The sequence below is a fragment of the Leptonychotes weddellii genome, chromosome 1 (assembly GCF_054177405.1).
Source record: "Leptonychotes weddellii isolate Sample4059 chromosome 1, ASM5417740v2, whole genome shotgun sequence".
Lineage (NCBI taxonomy): Eukaryota > Metazoa > Chordata > Mammalia > Carnivora > Phocidae > Leptonychotes > Leptonychotes weddellii.
This window is the reverse complement of record NC_138369.1, coordinates 84,878,619-84,898,761: the sequence shown is the minus strand read 5'-3', so window position 1 is coordinate 84,898,761 and position 20,143 is coordinate 84,878,619. Positions and strand designations below refer to the sequence as shown.

Here is a 20,143-nt window from a genome sequence, read left to right as displayed (position 1 = left end):
TTACACACTCTTCATAGTCTAGTAAAATTTTAACTCTAATGCTGACCCATCCAAAAGTTCCAGAGTATTGAAAGGTAAAAATTCAGGTAGCTCCAAGTATAAAAACCACTTTACTCTGAAGTCTTTTCAAGCTTCTGGGCTTGTGATTTCTCATCCATAAGGACACCCCCAGGGCTGGATTAATTTCTTAGATTCAGGGGAATTCCAACCTACTTTATTTAGATTATCCTAGGAGGCAAAGTTATTAGAGGTCTATCCTTTTTCATAAGCCAGTGTTGCAACTGCATTGTTTTTTAGAAGTTTTTTTGAATCATCTCAGATGCAGCATATTCTCTCTTGCCTCTGGTACATATTTTATCCAGCATAAATTGGGGTATTTTAGCATCCCCTATATAATGGGTTTATTGTACATCTGTGATAGTAAGACTAAGGAGAGAATTATGATGAACAATGGCATGCAAGATTCAGAAGCAGCACATTACTCAAAACAACTCACCAACCTGTAGGTACAAAGAGAAGAGCCATCAACTTCAATTGGAGAAGAGAAAAATCCAGATTCAGGTCTAGTCTTAAAAATAGAACAGATTCCCCCCCAAAAAAGTAGAACAGGGGCACCTGGCTGGCTTAGTCAACAGAGCATGTAACTCTTGTCCCACATTGGGTATAGAGCCTACTTAAAAAAGAAAAAAAGTAGAACAGATCCTCTCTCCAAACTATGCCTCTCCCTCATTACTTAGGCCACATTTGCCTGTTTCTTTTACTGAAATGTCTGTAAGACTTTTGGTCTTACAAACCAAAGGCCTCAGAGCCTTTGTACTTGTTCCCTCTGCTGCACATTTATCACCTATCTCATCATTCTTATTTCAGTCTAAATGGTCTTAGAGAGACCATTCCTGAGCACCCAAACTAAAATCTTCACCCCAGTTCCCAAGTCAGTCTCTATTACATTACCATTTTATTTCCCCTATTACATTTTATCACTATCTAAAATTCCTATTTATTATCTCTCTCTACTAGGATAAAAGATTCATGAAGTTAGAGAACTCTGTCTATATTTTTTTCAATGAATCCCCATGTTTCTAGCATCATACCTGAATCATAACAAATTTATGTTAATCAACTGATTCCCTCAAATTATTTCAGCACAAACTAAATCATAGTAATAATGCAGTTGGTCTTTACTAAAATTCTTCATATTAAAGAACCACAGAACCACCTTCATTCCCCAAAAAATAATCTAATAAATTTCTTTTGTTTTACTAATTAAAACAAAATTATTTTTTCTGGAAAATAAACTTAGATTAATTTTCAAGGCTGTATATTCTTTAAATGAAATGACCACTGACACATTTGTACATAGAGTTTTTATTAAATATATTTTGTGAGAAAAAGAACACCCTAAAGTGCCAAATTTCATGTAAATCAGATAACTTAGTAAATATAATGGTGAAAAAAATTAAAAGGGGAAACATTGATTAATCTCTTAGAGCAAGAACATATCTTAATCTTTGTATAAGAAAACAATCATCAAAATATAAAAGGAAAGGAAATCACTTTTGTAGAAGAATATATTTCAAAGTTCCACCTATTGATGATTTCATTTAAAAAATTTGAAACACATGAGTGATCTCACTCTTACCAATCTGTTTTAATCAATGGTAGAAGAGGGGTTTAAACTACTCATTCACATGGAGATAAAGTGACAGCATTTTTGTTGCATAGCAGTATTGCTCACTCTCACAGTGGATGATGGCAGAAACAGATTTCTCAATTCATTTTTTAGCAGCAGAATCTATCTACTGATAGAAATTCACACAAAAATAGGTCTGAGGGTTAGCTATTCCCAAGTAACACAAGCATTAACCAAACACTGCCAATTTGTAGGAGGCTGTGGAAAAAACATGTGAAAATATTCTATGTTGAATATTAGCTTTGTGTTATTTTCTGCTAAAGATATTCAGTGGGCAATTTCTAAATTAGGGCTTCAGTATAGGTCAAAATTAACGTGTTTTGAGATGCTGTAGTCAATGTTTTGCTATAAATATGTGGAAGTCAGCTGAAAAATAGCTATAGGCACATCCAAAATGAATATTTTCTAAAAGAAATCTTCATGTACCAAATATCTACAAACTGAAAAGTTATTATACACGTAGTGGGACCACAATAAACACTTAATGGTTGCCTGACTGACCAGTTATACACACCATTTAAGAAGACCTGGGTAATTCCGATGCAAAAAATATATATATATATACACACACACATATTTCTCTAATAACAGCCTACCAACATATATGCTGCATAGTTAAAGCTGTATTAGAAACTAGCATACATAAAGTATCAGTACAGTTAAAATTAAGTTTTAAGTAAAAAGTTCCTGCTACTTATACAAGAGAATGTATTTTATTGTTTATTCAAGAGTTAATTCTCATATATAAAAAAGTTTAATGTTAATGAACAATACTTGTCACTTAAAAATTTGAGACAATATAGAAATTTACAGAAAAGTTGAAGCTCACATAGTTGGAGGAAAAAATAAAAGAACCTGGATAATGACTTTGAATACATTTGTGATCAAAATTAACACATACACACACACACACAAATCAAAGCACAGCAGGACATGCAAAAAAATTTTTACACTGATCTGTTTCGAACCATGAAAAAGAATGAATTAGTTTTGTTTTAATAAGACTTTCAGAAAATGAAAATAATTTAATTATGAAATATCAGCTTGATAATGAGCATATTATTATCAGTATTGACTGGTAAATTAATTGTGTTATCCAAAAATGTTGACAGAGTCTAACTAGTATGAACAAGATATTGAATTCATTAATGAATTATACAACTAGTCTAAGCATACAAATAATCTCTGGTTTTATACCCACTACATTTCAGAATTCTGTAAACTGTGAGACATTCAATGTGTTTAATGTGGCAGAAAATCATATTAAATGTTTCATTATTTTATTCTGTTCAGTCCTTTTCCCATTAAGCATGCAAACACGGTCATAACCATCTTTGGTTTCACTTCTACAAGGTCATCAGGTAAGGCATATATCCGGGCACCGATCTTTCGAGCAACTGAAATGGCATATCTTGAAAAGACAAGAAAAATATCTTATTAGTTGTTATCTACTGTGTTTTCACTTAATAAATGTTAAGAATGAAATATTTTGATTAGATTAGCTTTACAAGAAAGTTAAGTTTGTAAGTCTTTAAATCATAGTCTCCATATAAGTTGTACTTAAAAATGTTAAAGACATATTAACCTTACCTGTAAGGACTTATGAAATTAAAGAGCTACTGTGTTCTAATTTAAACCATCAAAAGCTTACTTAGCATTGTTCAGCTTGTCCTCCTCAGATAAGTTGTCTCTCTTGATCATTTCTTGACGAACTGCATTTGGTGCAATGGCATCTATTAAGTCTAGGACAGGTAAACTAGTGCTAATAGATTTGTCCTAGAAAATAAAGAATGGATGAACATTCATAAACATCTTACTTTTAATTTTCATAAATGGCAATTTGGGTCATCACCATATAACTGAAAGCAACTTATAAATTTTCTTTGTACTGAACATTCAGCTTTTCTGCAACCAGCACACATCACAAACCATTTACAATAAGCTTTTCCTTCAATCTTTACAGAGCTTACAGTGTGGAGTTGTCACCATACCCAAATAGGGTTTGCAGATGTGACAATTCCTAAAGTATGCTAACTACAGTATCCATTCTGTAAAAAATAACTTTTGAAAGGGAATAGGAGATGAATTTTCAATTAATAGTTTTGTAAATTCTAGTAATATTTCTTAAACCATCAATTCCTAAGCCTTCACTTAAAATTTTTCAGAAAGAAAAATGAAAATATTAGTAGAAAGGACCTAACATTTACAAAGGCATTATTCTTGTTGCTTTACATGTCCAGCTTGTTTAATTCTCCTTACAACCTGGTAATAAAGAAATTATGATCTCTCTTTCAAAGAGGAAGAACATGGGGGCGCCTGGGTGGCTCAGTTGGTTAAGCGACTGCCTTCGGCTCACATGATCCTGGAGTCCCGGGATCGAGTCCCACATCGGGCTCCCTGCTCAGCAGGGAGTCTGCTTCTCCCTCTGACCCTCCTCCCTCTCACGCTCTCTGTCTCTCATTCTCTCTCTCGCAAATAAATAAAATCTTAAAAAAAAGGAAGAACATGAAGTTCATAGAGCTCAAGTGACATGTTCACACAACCAGTAAGTACAAAACCAGTAACTGGACCCATAACTGTCTGATTATAATGCCCAAGATTCTCTCCATATTTGAAGTCACCTCCAAGCTGAACTAAAAATGAACCACCAAATTCTAGTGGATAGTGCATTGCAGTTAAAGCCAGAAATCCTGGTCTGAATTGTTTTACCACTTACCACTACTTGAAAAAAAAAAAAAAAATCACTTGTTCTGTCTCTCAGCTTGGATAGTGGCCACTGCTGCTTGCCTACCCAGAATCTACTCTTTCCTTACTACTTTCTCCATCCTAACAGAACCCACATTTTTGCTCTGTGTCCATACCTCCCTCACATGGACATGTGCTTCAAGGAAAGCTGAACCCGTCCACAGCTCCAGGGGTGATCGTGAACTAGTCTAGGCCATGAATTCTGGGCATAGGGCCATAAACTTATTCTTTTTTTATGTATAAAGCATAGAGTATATAAACATACAGTAATATCCATGGCATTAAAATTTCAGAGGGGGGGGCATTTAGGAAGAAAACGTCTGAAATGACTCCTTCGATGAACAAAAATTAACTAGTCTGAACCAAACAAGAATAACCCCATCTGATTACCACAGTGATTTAATTTGGGCCTAATTTAATTTAATGTGAGGCCCTTGCTATTCTCTGGAAGAGCCATGAAAAACCAGCAACCCTCCTCCTGTATGTGAATGAGAGGATGAAACCTTTATCCCAACTAGCAGCTATCCTATAACCAAGAGGAAATCCAGTTATAGGGTGAAGTTGGCACTGTAGATGGCAAAGCAGAGATGGATAAAAACCTCAGTCCTGAATGACATTGTTTAATTACTGTTCAACCAACCCTGAAATCTACCCTACCTCTGAATTTCTGCTATTGTGTACCTTTCCTTTTGGTTTAAACCACTTTAAATTGGGTTTCTGTTACCTGAAGCCAAAAGCAAGCACCCTTTCCTAATCGCTACTATGAGAATGTCACAGGACTCGTGGGAATATTAATATAAGTGAAAGCATCTACTACAGTTCCTAGCCAGATTAATAAATTTTTGAAAAACAATTTGAAGCCATGTGAAGAAAAGTAACAGTCTACTTTTTTGGGCCATGATCTGTAAACAACTACATTTATTAATTTTAGAAAAATGTATATTCTTTACTTTCAGGAATGTTCATTTTATGAAACAGATTTTTGGGGAGAAGTAGAAGTAGAGGAGTAAAAATAACTAGGGTCTTTAAGTCTTTTTGACGCTGGTAATCTGGATCTGGGTGGGGGTATCTTTGGCATCTTCCTTATTTCTGAAAAATTCTTGTATTTGTTTTCTCAATGTGTAGTCTGCAGACCACCTACATGAAAACCACCTGACATGCTTGTTAAAAGCATAAATTTATCCCTATAAATGAATGAGTCAGGTTATCTGTGGATAGGGCTAGGAATCTGCATTTTTAAAAAGCTTCCTAAATGACTCTAATGTACACCGTTATTCTTTCTAAAAAAAAAACTTAACATTCATGCCATTCTATAACAAATTTAAAATTTCTGTGTGCTTTTCACTTTTCTATGATGATTCAAAAACATACAAGTGGCTTAATTGTGCTATATTTTGATTACTTATTTACATATTTGTGAGGGTTTTTTTAAGATTGAGGAAAATTATTTTGTTCATTTGTTTTTTTCAGCTTTATTGAATTATAATTACACATTAAATTGTAAGACATTTAAAGTGTACATCTTGAATATTTGATATATTTATATGTTGTGAAAGGATTACTCTTCTCATCTAATTAACACATCCATCACCTACCTACCTACATACATTATATATATATATATAAACATTTAAGTTCTATTCTAGCAAATTTTAATTATATAGTGTTAACTGTAGTCACCATGTTATATATAAGGTCCTCAGTTCTTATAGCTGAAAGTTTATGCCCTTTTGTGGTATTTTAAATATTTCTTCACTTAGATGTAGGAAAGAATGATGTTTTCACCTATTTCCTTATGATTTACCTTGGGAAAAACTTTTACTGAGTTGAATAAAAGATTTAAGTTTCAAGGCCTATATTGGATCCCTTATCTTCCTATTTCCAAGAAAACAGGCCTATCTTCCAACTCCTGATTTGTATATTATCAGTAAAAGACATTTTTCTTTTGGAAAGGGGGTAGGACTTACAGTAAAACCATCAGTTTAGTATGTAAGTACATTTTCATCATTTTTCCTTTCACTTTCCTCAAGTTAATTATAAAGAAATTACTTAAAAAGAATGTCTGGACTCTCAGAGACAATTAGCCTAGTGTTTGGCTTGATTTTCAAGGTAATGAATTATACCATCCCTTTCTTTTAATTTGATACACATTACTATTAGAACATTCCATGCCATTGTTCTTTCTGTCATTATTGAAAATAGAAGTGGGAACGCAGTGATGTGGCAGCCAGAGTTCTCTAAAAAGCTCAACAGGAACCTCTCCCATATGATGCCCTTTATATATTGCCATACCAGTAGTGTAGTAAGCCCCTTGTACCGAGCCCTTAAGACGTACCAGGTACTATTGACCTCTTTACATTTGTTAACTTAGTTTGATAACAAACTCAGATGATAGGTATTATTAATATCTCCATCTTAAATATGGGGAAACTGAGGCATAGAGAAATAACTTGCCCAAGGTCACACAGATACTGAATGTATGAGCCAGAAGTAAATTCAATTTTATTTATCAAGAGGTGTAGTCCAGTTGTTAGTATAAACTGCTAAGGTTTCTATAAAACACACCCTTTTCATGTGCCTCCTACTCCCCTTAGCTGATTTTTATAGTATGCTGACACCCCACATACTGATTCCTGTCTTCTCATTTGCTTCCTTTCCTGAACAGTGAGCATTCTGAGGGCATTATGTAGCCCCAGTGACACAAAGCATCTGATATAGAGAAAGCTTTGAATATTTATGAGATGAATGAGCAGTATGTCACACAACTAATAAGTGTCTGAGCTGAAGTCAAATCCAGGGTCACACAACTACAGTTTGGCTTTCAACCTGCAGTTAGACCTGCATGTGAAATCCAGCTATTCTGCTTAATAGTTAAATGTGTAACAGTGGACAAGTTGTTTAACTTTTCTAATGCTCTCCTTTTTGCTTATAGAGTTATTGAGAGAATTAAAAGAAACTGTGTAAAGTGCTTATCATGGTGGCACATAGAACTCAATAAAGGGTAATTACGATTATTGTTATGGCTGATATACCACTTCCTTATCTTCTTTTAATCAGTGTTGTTAACACAGAGTGTTCTATTAGTTTCAGGTGTACAATATAGTGATTCAACAATTCCATTTATTACTCAGTGCTCATACACTTCCTTGATGAGGGAAAATTACTTTGCAACTAAAAAGGGTAAACTTGTCTTTCCTAAAATTTCTCAGTATAGCACTACCTTGATTATAATTAATAGATTCTTACTAGTACCATTTATTATAGCCTTCAAAAATAATGCCTTCTACAGTTGGAAAAAAAAGCCTCCCCACCCCAACTATTTTTTAGCATTTGCTGCCACATTTCTTAAGTATAGTCTCTTTAAAGATTTTATTACTGAGCATCTGCTAAATAAATGCCAAGCACTTTTGCATTGTTTCTGCTACCTCTGTTCTAAGTAAAACTCTCAAGTCTGCTTTTCTCTGTGAGCTCCCTCCCTTAAAGGGTTTGTGTACTCCTATTTTCCACTATCTCTTCTATTCAACTGATCAAGTCTATATTCCCAGTTTTAATATTTCCTTTCATCCAGTTCATTTCCTGAACATTACCTCAAATCCAACAAGCTTAAAACTGAATTCATCACCTTTTCCAGAAAGCAACTATACCTCCTGACATTCCCATTTGTTAGTGTTATCTGTTTTCCAATTACCCAGGCCTAAAACATCAAGTTTTAATTCCTCTTTCTCCTCTTGTGCTTCCCTAAATCAAGAAGCCAAATCCTACCTGTTCTTTTGCAGTAGCAAATAACTATCCATTCTTAACATTCCCAGTGCCCACCCCCAACTCCATTCAGATCCTTATCATTTCACACCTTGAGTTCTGCCTCAGCTTCTTAGGCACTGTCCTTGAATTTACACCTTTCTTCCTCCAATCCATCCTGCTCACCACATTCAGAAGAGTATTCCTAGGGGCACCTGGGTGGCTCAGTTGGTTAAGCATCTGACTCTTGATTTTGGCACAAGTTATGATCTTGGTGGGGAGTCTGCTTCTCTCCCTCTCTTTCCGCCCACCCCCCCACACACGCGTGCCCACACTTGTATGCTCTCTCTCTCTAAAATAAATCTTAAAGAAAAAAAGAAAAGTATTCCTAAAATAGTTACTTATTTTTACATTACTTCCAATATCGATAAACTTTTATTAAGGCCAGATTCCTCCACAATCTTGACCCCAGACTATATCTAGCACTACACCCTTAGGAACTATCCTCTCTAGCCAAACTATGTTCTCCTAACCTTCTCAGACTTGCCTTTATTCAAGATGGACCCTCTTGTAGCTTGTTATGAAAATTCCAGTTGTGAAAACTTTGTCTTTCAAATAAATGGTGAACACTGAGGGCCAAATTAATTTCTTATATTCTATATCTTTACCTATAAATGTTACTTAACAGTAAGAGCTCAATAACTATGTGTTTCTAAATATTTTCTCATTGTATTTGATTTAAATATATACATGCTTATTATTTTCCATCAACTAATGTACAAATGCATAAAATTTCATTACAACAGTTTTAATGAGTAACTATCAGTTAGAGAATTTCATATGTCCCCTTTCCTGTTTTACGTTTTTAAATTGTGTTTTATGTCTAAAATATATAAAAACAAATCATGGACTGAAAATTGTTTCTTTCTTTCTTTTTTTTTTTAATAAGCAACAGCAAAAACTCAAAATCATTAGTTCCTTCCAAGATGGCAAAAAGAGAAACACACTTGAACTAGGACTCAGGCAACATCTCTTCTGTATTCCAACTGTCCTGTTAAAACCACTTTGGGGCTCAGTATTTAGTAAAGATTTAATTTATCAATTTCTGACATTTCTCCTTCTCTAAAATGTTGTCAAACATATAGAACAAAGGAAAAGAAAAGACTAAAGATGGATAGATAACTCTTAGGAGAGCTTAGGGTTTCATCTGTTTGCACTCTTATTCACTAAAAACAAAACCACCAAATTGCGGATTTTTCACATATAATAAAATCACAAACACAAGGCTCACTGAATTCATGTGTACAAGCAGACATGCTTATTTGTAGTTAACATCACCTTGCATGCAAAAGCGAAACACAATGGAAATGAATGAAAATTAGTGGGTATGCATGTGCAGATTACATTTTTGAGTGCTTTATGAATCAGCCACAAATGCTCGGAAGTGAGTGTTAGGTGCCATTATGAAGCCAGATGACAAGATTTTTTTTTCCTACCAGTTTTCTCAATTCCCACTTGAATCGGTTTGGCTGGCTCTGTTATGCCTTGGAAATGATGTCAATACAGTTCTGAGACTGATGCTAGGGAGCACAAAACATTATAGGTCCTATATATACAATGGCTTTTTTTTTATCTTTCTTTTTCATTTGACAATTGGGTTTTTTGGCTCTATTCTATTTCTTTTTTAAGATTAGATGACCAAAGTCTGATAATATTAACCTGCATTTACACTCAGTAGGACAACCAATCAAAACTATAAGAATTCAAACATTTATTTTTGCTTTACAGATGCCAAATAACTAGTAAGCCTAAGTTCATAAATTATGTTTCTGATATATAATGTGATTGTAACTCTGAACCTAAACCAATGTAATTTCCAATAAAAATTCCTTCCTAAACCTAATTTCTTACGAAAACAAAATTTTGAATAGCTTTTGATTACCTTGAAGTTGGATATAGAAGTATTTTTTTTTGCACTTTTAAGAGTCTGATTGACCCATTTAATAATAATTTCATCATTTACTTTTTCACCCTCTCCAAGATCTGATAACACATTCAATGTGTACCTGTAACAGAAAAGATGTATATTTGAGAGTGAAAGGGGAGAGAGAAGGGGTGAAATTTGCTTTCACATCATTTATATCAATATTTAGATAAGTATTTAAATATTTTGGCTCTAATAAATATTTCTAATGTTAGGTATTTGAACTTAGTCACATTCCAAAGTTGCAAAGCTCAGTAATCAAAAACAAAAACTACTATATGGTATTTTATAAAAACAACTCCTTACAAAGCAGTTTTTAAGAGGCATTAATAAAAGTGATTATTTCCAGAGACTGACCCACTTTTAAACAAAATATATTATCAATGGTAAATCATTTAAAAATACATTTTACATTGTATATTTCTTCTGTTTGTTATTCTCAAAAAGAGCTAAAATTTTAGCTTATACGACTTGCTGAAGGAAGCAGTATTGCTATAAACATATCAGCCTTTACCTTCTCATCAGCTGCCATACCAATGCCAGAGTAAGTGTTGGATTCCCTTCATTTAGGTCCTGCCCAGCAATGCCAACCAAGGAGAATTTAGCCTGATTCTTCCCAAGTTCCACTGCATAGTTACAGTTTTCAATCTATGAATAATAAGTAAAAGTTTTGGTATAAAAACATGTTTTTAAAAATATATCTCTTGAGTACACCAGCTTTGTTCAGTCATTTGAAAAACAATTGAGGATACTTCAATTTAGATGACAGAATATCATTTCATAATTAACACTGAAATTAAGGAAATAATAATTATTCCCATTTTATAGCTGAAGATATCAAAGCACTGAAGGGTTAACCTTGATAGAGAAACAACTGGCTAGAAAGTTTTAAGATCTTACCCTAAAAGTCTTGACTGTCCAAGATTACATAGTTTATTAGTGGCAAATCTGTGACTAAAAACCTAGGTTTCCTGCATTCCATTAATAGAGTTAAAAAATACTCTTTTGTCTAAATTTAAAACTAAGGAATAAAGAAGTTGTTTCATTAAGAATCTAAAACCTCAGGGTGCCTGCGTGGCTCAGTCGCTAAGCGTCTGCCTTCGGCTCAGGTCATGATCCCAGGATCCTGGGACCGAGCCCTGTTCGGCGGGAAGCCTGCTTCTCCCTCTCCCACTCCTGCTTGTGTTCCTGCTCTGGCTGTCTCTCTATCAAATAAATAAATTAAAAATCTTTAAAAAAAAAAAAAAAGAATCTAAAACTTCATCTCCCATTTCTTCATCCAGATATTACTCATCTTCCAAAATTTAGCTTTTAGCTCACGTTCTTGAACAAAGGCTTATTAACCTTAACTATACCAGCTGATAACAATCTATCCCTTAATGAACTTCCAATAATGCTTATTTTGTATTGCTTATGCACCATCTTCTACTTAGCAATTTATGTTCTTTCTTTTGTCAACCACAGGACAGGCTCCTTTAAAAAAAAAAAAGATTGTATTTATTTATTTGTCAGAGACAGAGAGAGAGGGAGCACAAGGACAAGCAGGGAGAATGGCAGGCAGAGGGAGAAGCAGGCCCCCTGTTGAGCAAGGAGCCAGATGCGGGATTCAATCCCAGGACCCTGGGATCATGACCGGAGCCATAGGCAGATGCTTAACTGACTGAGCCACGCAGGCATCTTTGGACAGGCTCCTTTTAAAGGGCAAAAATTATAACATGTACAAGTCTATATCATACTCTTCTCCATCCCCAGCCCAGAACCCATCACTGTGCCCTGCCTACAGTAAAAATCTGAGGAATGACCACCAAGTAAATTATTTACCTACCTAACTACTTCTTTCCAGTGTTATAAGTCCAGTTAAGTTCTTTCTCTAGTAACTTTTTTGTCTACCTGGCCGCTATAGATGTTTATTATCTCCAGTCTTCTTATCTCAGGGTTGTGTTTGAGTGTGTGTGTGTGTATAAATTCTTAGGTATTAGAATCTTTTTCTCCAGTGAAATTGTAAGCTCTCATAATCTTATAATACCACAAGTAGTAAAAAGTGCTTACTAAATACTTTTTGGAAAAAACATTTAATTAAGAAAAATGATGTAACTGGTTTCTTCTGATTTTCTTTCCCAAGTTAGTTAAGACCTCATTAGAAAACAATTCAATGTGAGATACACAGATACATTTCTCTTCCTAAGAAAGTATTTCTAGGAAAGGTAAGAAAGGGACCACACAATAGAATTTGCACAAATAAATGGGTATTGTTCTTTAAAAAAGAAAAACCAAATTCCCAAAGATCAGTTTGTTACAAATAAAAATGCATAAAGATCCTTTGATTCTGCTGTAGCGTCTGCCTGGTTCTCTCAATAAGTTTCATAAAATTTTTGATAGGTATGCATTTTTTTAAATATAAGGAGATAATATTTTAAAATTCTTTTTCCTGGTAATCATATTATACTATAGATTTAGACTGCCTAATAAAAATATATGCTATAGAAATGCACAGAATTGAAAAACAACCAGATACCTAATTTATAGAAAATAGCATCAGAGTTCTGATTATGTCACAGTGTGAACAGGAGAGAGAAAAACCAGCATATTTTCCACTGACACCTGTTTCAATGGGAGAATTTTCTAGCAAATGTAATAATAATCACTTTTGTGCAAAATGTGTTTCAATGAAGGGCCATCTATTTTACAGTTAGATAAAAATTCCTAAGAGTAATGATAGTGAGAAGGGCGCTCAGGGTTACTAGAGGTCGAAGATGTTGATATGACCAGCAACAAAAGGGTACCTGGAAATGGATGCTAACATAAGGAAATAGATGTGTTCTGTTTTTTTGGCAACAGTTGATTCCAAATTTGGCAAAACTTCTAAGATCTGGAGAGGTACCAAACTAGAGAAAGAATAAGAAATTCAGCTCTAGAGATAAGCCATGTTTATGGTACTACTTAACACTCTAAAAATGAATCTGCTCTCTGAGGATGTAAATATAGAAAGTTAAGAGCAGTGGGCCAAGAACTGAGCCTTGGAAATTTCTAGAGGTGTCAGGCTAAAAAACAAAGAATAGGTAAGAATAAAGGTAAGAACAAAGCAAGCAAGAAAAAAAATTGGAGAATGCAGTTTCATATAGTTAATGGGAGAAATGATTATCACGCACTTCAAATGCTTTGGAAAAAGTGAAGCTTAGATCATTTGGAAAATGAGAAAAATTACATAAAAGGATATAGGGTTCCAAGTGAGAAGAATTACTGAAGAAATAATGAAGAAAGACTATTTAAGTGGTGCAACTTTATGAACTTCACAAATGAAGCAAAGTGATGTCTGCTGATGAATGCCCAAAGTCTATAAAATAAGCCTCTATGATACTTTGTCATTAAGGTACTGTTTCATTTTTTAAACATCTTGAATTTATTACAGGCCTTATGCTTCATTCTATAAACAGCTGGTATTTGTTGAAAGGAAGCATTTTACGTATGATTCACTTGTGACATCTCATAATTAAAATTCCAGATAAAATGAGTGGTTTAATTTTTGTTTTCCTGTTACATTTTGCATCTGCTTACTCCTAAAGGAACTAGAAAAAGAACAAAGCCCATAGTAGAAGGAAGGAAAATAAGATGAAAGCAGAAATAAATGAAATAACGACTTAAAAAAAACAATAGAAAAGATTAAAGAAACCAAGAGTCAGTCTTTGAAAAGATAAACAAAATTGATAAACTTTTATCCAGACTCATCAAAAAAAAGAGGACTCAAATAAAATCAGAAATGAAAGAGAAGTAATAACTGACACCACAGAGAGACAAAGGATTATAAGAGACTACTATGTAAATTATATGCCAACAAATTATACAACCTAGAAAAAATGGATAAATTCCTAGAAATATTCAATCTTCTAAAACTGAATTGGGAAAAAATCTAACAGACCAGTAAGTAGTAATTAAATTGAATCATTAATCAAAAATCCCCCAGCACTTGAAGTAATGAGCACTAGGTGTTGTACGCAACTGATGAATCACTAAATTCTACTTCTGAAACTAATAATACAGTATATGTTAATTAAATTGAATTTAAATTAAAAAAAATTTTAAATCCCCCAACAAAAGTCCAGGACCAGATGGATTCACAGGTGAATTTTACCAAAGATTTAAAGAAAAAAGAAGGGAGGAAGGAAGGAAGAGAAGAACGAAGGAAGGAAGAAGGAAAAGAGTTAATACCTATTCTTCTCAAACTATTCCAAAAAATAGAAAAAGACAAGAACAAGTTTTGGTAAGGGTGTGGAGAAAAAGGAATGCTTGTGCACTGTTGGTGGGAATGTAAATTGGTGCAGCCACTGTGGAAAACAGTATGGAGGTTCTTCAAAATATTAAAAATAGAAACACTATACAATCCAGTAATTCCAGTACTGGTATTTACCCAAAGAAAATGGAAACACCAATTCAAAAAGATCCATGCACTCCTATGTTTATTGCAACATTATTTACAATAGCCAAGAAACAGAAGCAACCCAGTGTCCATTGATAGATGAATGGATAAAGATGTGTGATATGTATGTATACACACACACATATACACAGACACACACACTGGAATATTACTCAGCCATAAAAAAGAATGAGATCTTGCCATTTGTGACAATATGGATGGATCCAGAGGGTATTATGCTAAGTGAAATAAATCAGCCTGAAAAGACAAATACCCTATGATTTCACATATATGTGGAATTTAGGGAAAAAAATGAGCAAAAAAAAAAACACACAGAAACAGACCCATAAATACAGAGAACTGGTGGTTGCAGAGGGGAGGAAGGGGGAATGGATAAAATGGATTAAAGAGAGTGGGAGGTACAGGCTTCCAGTTATGGAATCATCATCATTCATTTGCCAGATAGTCTCCCATTGACTGTAATCAAGTCACTGCCTTGCTCAAAAATGTTTAATGTCTTCCCATTACTTCTAGTTTAAAATGCAAGCTCTTTAATCTGACAGTCAAGGTTCTCAACATTTGGCTCCACTTGAAATTTTTAGGGTCTTCTTACCTATTGGAATCCTCTGCTATAGCCAACATATTCCCTCCAATTCCCAGAAATGCATTTTATATTTTCCCATCACTATCCCTTTTCCTGATCCTTAGCCCCCTCTCCACCCTCCTTTCTCAAACTCTAACTCCAATACCGTCTCCTGCATGAAGCATCTCATGGTAAGTGCAGCCTGTAGCCTTTTCTTCCTTAGAACTTATAATATTAACTTCTATAGGGGTGCATGGGTGGCTCAGTCAGTTAAGCGTCTGCCTTCGTCTCAGGTCATGATCCCAGGGTCCTGGGATCGAGGCCCACATCGGGATCCCTGCTCAGCGGGGAGCCTGCTTCTCCCTCTCTCTCTCTGCCTGCCGCTCCCCCTGCTTGTGCTCTCTCTCTGTCAAATAAATGAATAAAATCTTTAAAAAATATATTCACTTCTATATATGTTGCACTACATTAGTTTGTACACATATCTCTAATTTTTTTAGGCTTCTTGAGGACCAACTCCATGCCTTGTATTATTTTATATCTTGAATTGCACTGTACAGGTAGTAGGTAATCAGTAAATATCTGTCAAAAGGTACTAACAAATAACCAGTAAAGATTTGGCAAGTTCTGGGGATTATAATATAGGAAAGCATTTATGATGCACCTCAAAGAAAATTAAGTACTACAACTTGTTAAAGACAAAAACAGTTACATAAAGTGTCTGACTGAGCGAACGGTCTTCATCTTTCCAAACATTTATTAAAATACATTTATAAAAGGACTATTAAGCTTAACACATTTTGGGTTAAATCAGAATCATGGGAACAGGGGCGCCTGGGTGACTCAGTCATTAAGCGTCTGTCTTCGGCTCAGGTCATGGTCCCAGGGTCCTAGGATCGAGCCCCACATCGGGCTCCCTGCTCGGCGGGAAGCCTGCTTCTCCCTCTCCCACTCCCCCGCTTGTGTTCCCTCTGTCACTGTGTCTCTCTGTCAAATAAATAAATAAAATTAAAAAAAAAAAAAGAATCATGGGAACAGACCACACGTTACTAAGCTTTATGAAACTCCAAATCCTTTGTTTCATATTAGAACAATAACAATATATCCTTGGTGATTATCTCATTCACCTTCTTCATGTTCCCTCCAAGAGCAGGATAAGGAGGTTTGTTGACCTGGCTCCAGTTGACTGGCACGCGGATCATTTCATAGAGCTGAAAGACCACTAAAGCATCTGCAAGGTCACTAAAACAAGAGGAAAAGATGATGAAGGAGGAGGAAATTTTATTAAGCACAATGGACATAGGCTTAAGTCTTCAAAAACACAACAGGGTCATTTAATGCTTAAAAAAATGACATGACAAGGGCAACTAGGTGGCTCAGTCAGTTAAGTGACCAACTCGTGATTTAGGCTCAGGTCATAATCTCATGGGTCATGAGATCAAGCCCTCTGTCTGACTCCATTTTCAGCAGGGAATCTGCTTGAGCTTCTCTCCCTCTGCCCCTCCCTCCACTCGCTCGTGTGCTCTAAAATAAATAAAGCTTAAAAAAACGACAAGATGTATCATTTGACCCAGAACTTCTTTTTTTTTTCTTTTCTCAAATTACTATTTAAATTCTAGTTAGGTAACATACAGTGTAATATTGGTCTCAGGAGCAGAATTCAGTGGTCGACCCAGAATCTGTCCAAAACTTTTTTATAAATGTTTCCAAAGACATAAGTAAAAAGACATTCATTGCCACATTATTCATAAATTTGGAAGCAACTTAAATGCCTGGCAGTAGGGGGCTGTTGAATAAACCATCCATACCATGGACTCCTGGTCCACCATAAGAAATAAGGTAGATCTCTATGTACTGACATGAAAAGCCTTACAAGATATATTATGTTTAAAAAAGCAAGTGGCAGGGCGCCTGGGTGGCTCAGTCGTAAAGCGTCTGCCTTCGGCTCAGGTCATGATCCCAGGGTCCTGGGATCGAGTCCCGCATCGGGCTCCCTGCTCGGCGGGAAGCCTGCTTCTCCCTCTCCCATTCCCCCTGCTTGTGTTCCTGCTCTTGCTATGTCTCTCTCTGTCAAATAAATAAATAAAATCTTTAAAAAAAAAAAAAAAAAAAAAGCAAGTGGCAGAACACTTCATACAGTTCACCATGTATAAAATTTATTTTCAAAATTGGGAGTATTTAAATACCTATATGCACTATGGACTGTTAATAGCAATACCTTTGGGCAGGAAAAAAGGTATATGGGCGATGTAAGAGAAGTATTATCATGTTTTAATTCATTCTACTTACTTACATACTTCCTGAAATTTGTGCAGTGAGAATAAGTTCATGTACTGCTTACATATTATGATTTTTTAAACCTTTAAAAATATACAAAAATCACAATAGCTACAAAGTAGGCAGCTGTTCATGTTAAATAATGAGGGTTAAGAGGAAGGAATTTATGAGCAAGTAGGCGTTACTGAAGTAAGAATAGTACTACTTTGGATTCAGAAAAACATACTCTTCTGAGATGCTCAAAGTATATCCCTTGAGTCTGTTTTCAATTTTGTATGCTAAGGACATAAAGCAACATCAACTGATTTTTAAAATTGCTGGCTCTGTGATGTATTATATGGTTTTTCTCTTTCAATAGCTTGTTCACAGAGTTGTTTTGCTAAGATTCACATGAAAGTTACTTTGCAACTCTGGATACACACCCTATGGCAGTGAAGGGGACTGGGCCCTGTGCTGAGTGATGGAAAGATAAAATCTATTATGAAGGCGGGGCGCCTGGGTGGCTCAGTCGTTAAGCGTCTGCCTTCGGCTCAGGTCATGATTCCAGGGTCCTGGGATCGAGCCCCGCATCGGGCTCCCTGCTCGGCGGGAAGCCTGCTTCTCCCTCTCCCACTCCCCCTGCTTGTGTTCCCCTCTCTCGCTGAGTCTCTGTCAAATAAATAAAATCTTTAAAAAAAAAAAAATCTATTATGAAGGCAATTAAGAGCTGACCAGGTTATCTATAAAAGCACATGGAGAATTTTATATAAAAAAATTACTAAAGGATTTGTATTGGTTCTGAATTTTTCTTTTTTACTTTAGGTGAATTCATTCTTATTTCTATTTAGAAGGTATTATTATTCATGTTTTGCAAATAGGGAAACTGAAGCCCAGAGAGTTGAAATGATTTCCAGAGAATTCAAGATGTATTCCTGAACCAACCTGTCATAGAAAAATTCTAGGACTAACAGTTCTTCAAATATATTTAATAACTTGTGTAGGGGAGAGAATTTTCATTTAAAATCAATCTAAATTATGCTAATGCTTTGGTTTGCTTTAGATTTGGTGTACTGCAGGAGAGGAGTTAAAATAACTTAGGGTTTAGGAATATGATCCAGACACAAATTCATGGACACATGGTTCTGGTGCCAACTAGACCTCTGGCTACTGTTTTTCTATATATGATAGTTCTCTTGAGGGTTATGTTACTTCTGAGAATTTTCTGAATTCCCTTTTCCAAAATAAAACTACATATGCCTAGAAGTCCTATGCTAGCACTTCAGGACTTTGACTAAAAAATGTGGTCAATTCTCTCCTCCACTGTCAACCATAGAGAACTCTAGTGATCGTGACATTTATGAAAAAGTTACCATGAGTCTCACTCAACAAATTTTAGTCCCCTAGTATTAAATTTACTTTGTAATTTAAAAAGAAGTTTACTTTAAAATTTACATGCTCATTGTAAAAAAAAAAAAAAAAAAAAGCATAGTTAAGTCACTAAGATTAAAAATAAGTCTTCTCACTACTCTCCATCCTACAACCCAGGATGCATACAGTTTGGTATTTATCCCTCTGGGGTTTTAAAAAATTCATATACAAATGTGTATACACACAATTTTTCTGCAAGAAAGCAGTTTAATCCAACATTTTTTATGCTATAAATGCTCATATTAAGAAAATTTCAAATAAACAACTTACCGTGACACTACAAAGAACTAAAAAAAGAAGAAACTTATCTGAAATTTAGTAGAGGAAAGAAATAATAAAGAAAAATCAGAAATAAATAAGAGAACAGAATAAACAATAACTTAACACTGAAAGTAATGACCAGTTTAAAAAAAAAATGGCAATGCTTTATATATACTCAATTTTAAAATAAAAATGGAATCATACTAGACCTATTATTTTCTTCTTTTTTTAAAAAAATTTATTTATTTTAGAGAGGCAGAGAGGGGATGGGGGTGGCAGAGGGAGAGAGAATCTTAAGCAGACTCCCTGCTGAGTGTGGAGCCCCACACAGGGCTCGATCTCACAACCCCGAGATCACGACTCTGAGATCAGTCATTAAGCGTCTGCCTTCGGCTCAGGTCGTGATCCCAGGGTCCTGGGATCGAGCCCCGCATCGGGCTCCCCGCTCAGCGGGAAGCCTGCTTCTCCCTCTCCCACTACCCCTGCTTGTGTTCCCTCTCTCGCTGTGTCTCTCTGTCAAATAAATAAAATCTTAAAAAAAAAAAAGATACTCTGATATAAAAATAAATAAATAAATAAAATGACAACACATTATCAATATTGATAGGACTAAGAAAATATTTTACTGAACATTTTCTGTGCTGTCTGGTAGTGATAACAATGTTGTCTTTCTAGGTTTGTGTAAGAAGAAACCTTCCTTCTCTCTTTATTATAGGATTTACCAGGCTGCATTCATTCATTCATTCATTCATTTATTTATTTATGTTATGTTAGTCACCATACAATACATCATTGGTTTTTGATGTGGTGATCCACAATCCATTGTTTTCGTATAACACCCAGTGCTCCATGCAGTACGTGCCTTCCTTAATACCCATCACTGGGCTAACCAATCCCCCCTCCCCTCTCCCCTCTAAAACCCTGTTTGTTTCTCAGAGTCCATAGTCTCTCATGGTTCATCTCTCCCTCCAATTCCCCCCCCCCCATTTTTCCCTTCCTTCTCCTTATGTCCTCCATGTTATTCCTTATGTTCCACAAATAAGT

At 35.1% G+C, this 20,143-nt stretch overlaps 1 protein-coding gene, 1 long non-coding RNA gene and 1 pseudogene across 8 annotated transcripts in view; 1 reads left to right on the top strand and 2 right to left on the bottom strand.

Moving 5' to 3' along the window:
* The window catches only part of LOC102742370 (large ribosomal subunit protein eL36 pseudogene), a 150,860-nt pseudogene that overhangs the window by 1,296 nt on the left and 129,421 nt on the right, over positions 1–20,143 (bottom strand). The window lies entirely within an intron of this gene.
* The window catches only part of LOC145722807 (uncharacterized), a 36,148-nt gene that overhangs the window by 1,289 nt on the left and 14,716 nt on the right, over positions 1–20,143 (top strand). The gene's annotated exons all lie outside the window — the stretch shown is intronic.
* PLS1 (plastin 1) overlaps positions 1,365–20,143 on the bottom strand; it is a 106,803-nt gene continuing 88,024 nt past the window's right edge. For 5 of the 6 annotated variants that reach the window (XM_081827344.1, XM_081827345.1, XM_081827347.1 and 2 more), the window contains 5 exons: positions 16,282–16,396; positions 10,672–10,805; positions 10,116–10,239; positions 3,342–3,466; positions 1,365–3,101 (listed from right to left, as the gene is read on the bottom strand). In XM_081827344.1, the coding sequence (XP_081683470.1) occupies positions 2,966–3,101; positions 3,342–3,466; positions 10,116–10,239; positions 10,672–10,805; positions 16,282–16,396 (634 nt within the window). In that variant the 3' untranslated portion in view covers positions 1,365–2,965. Of the gene's footprint in view, positions 3,102–3,341; positions 3,467–10,115; positions 10,240–10,671; positions 10,806–15,759; positions 16,142–16,281; positions 16,397–20,143 lie in introns of those variants that run through there. The other variant, XM_081827349.1, reaches the window with a different exon arrangement.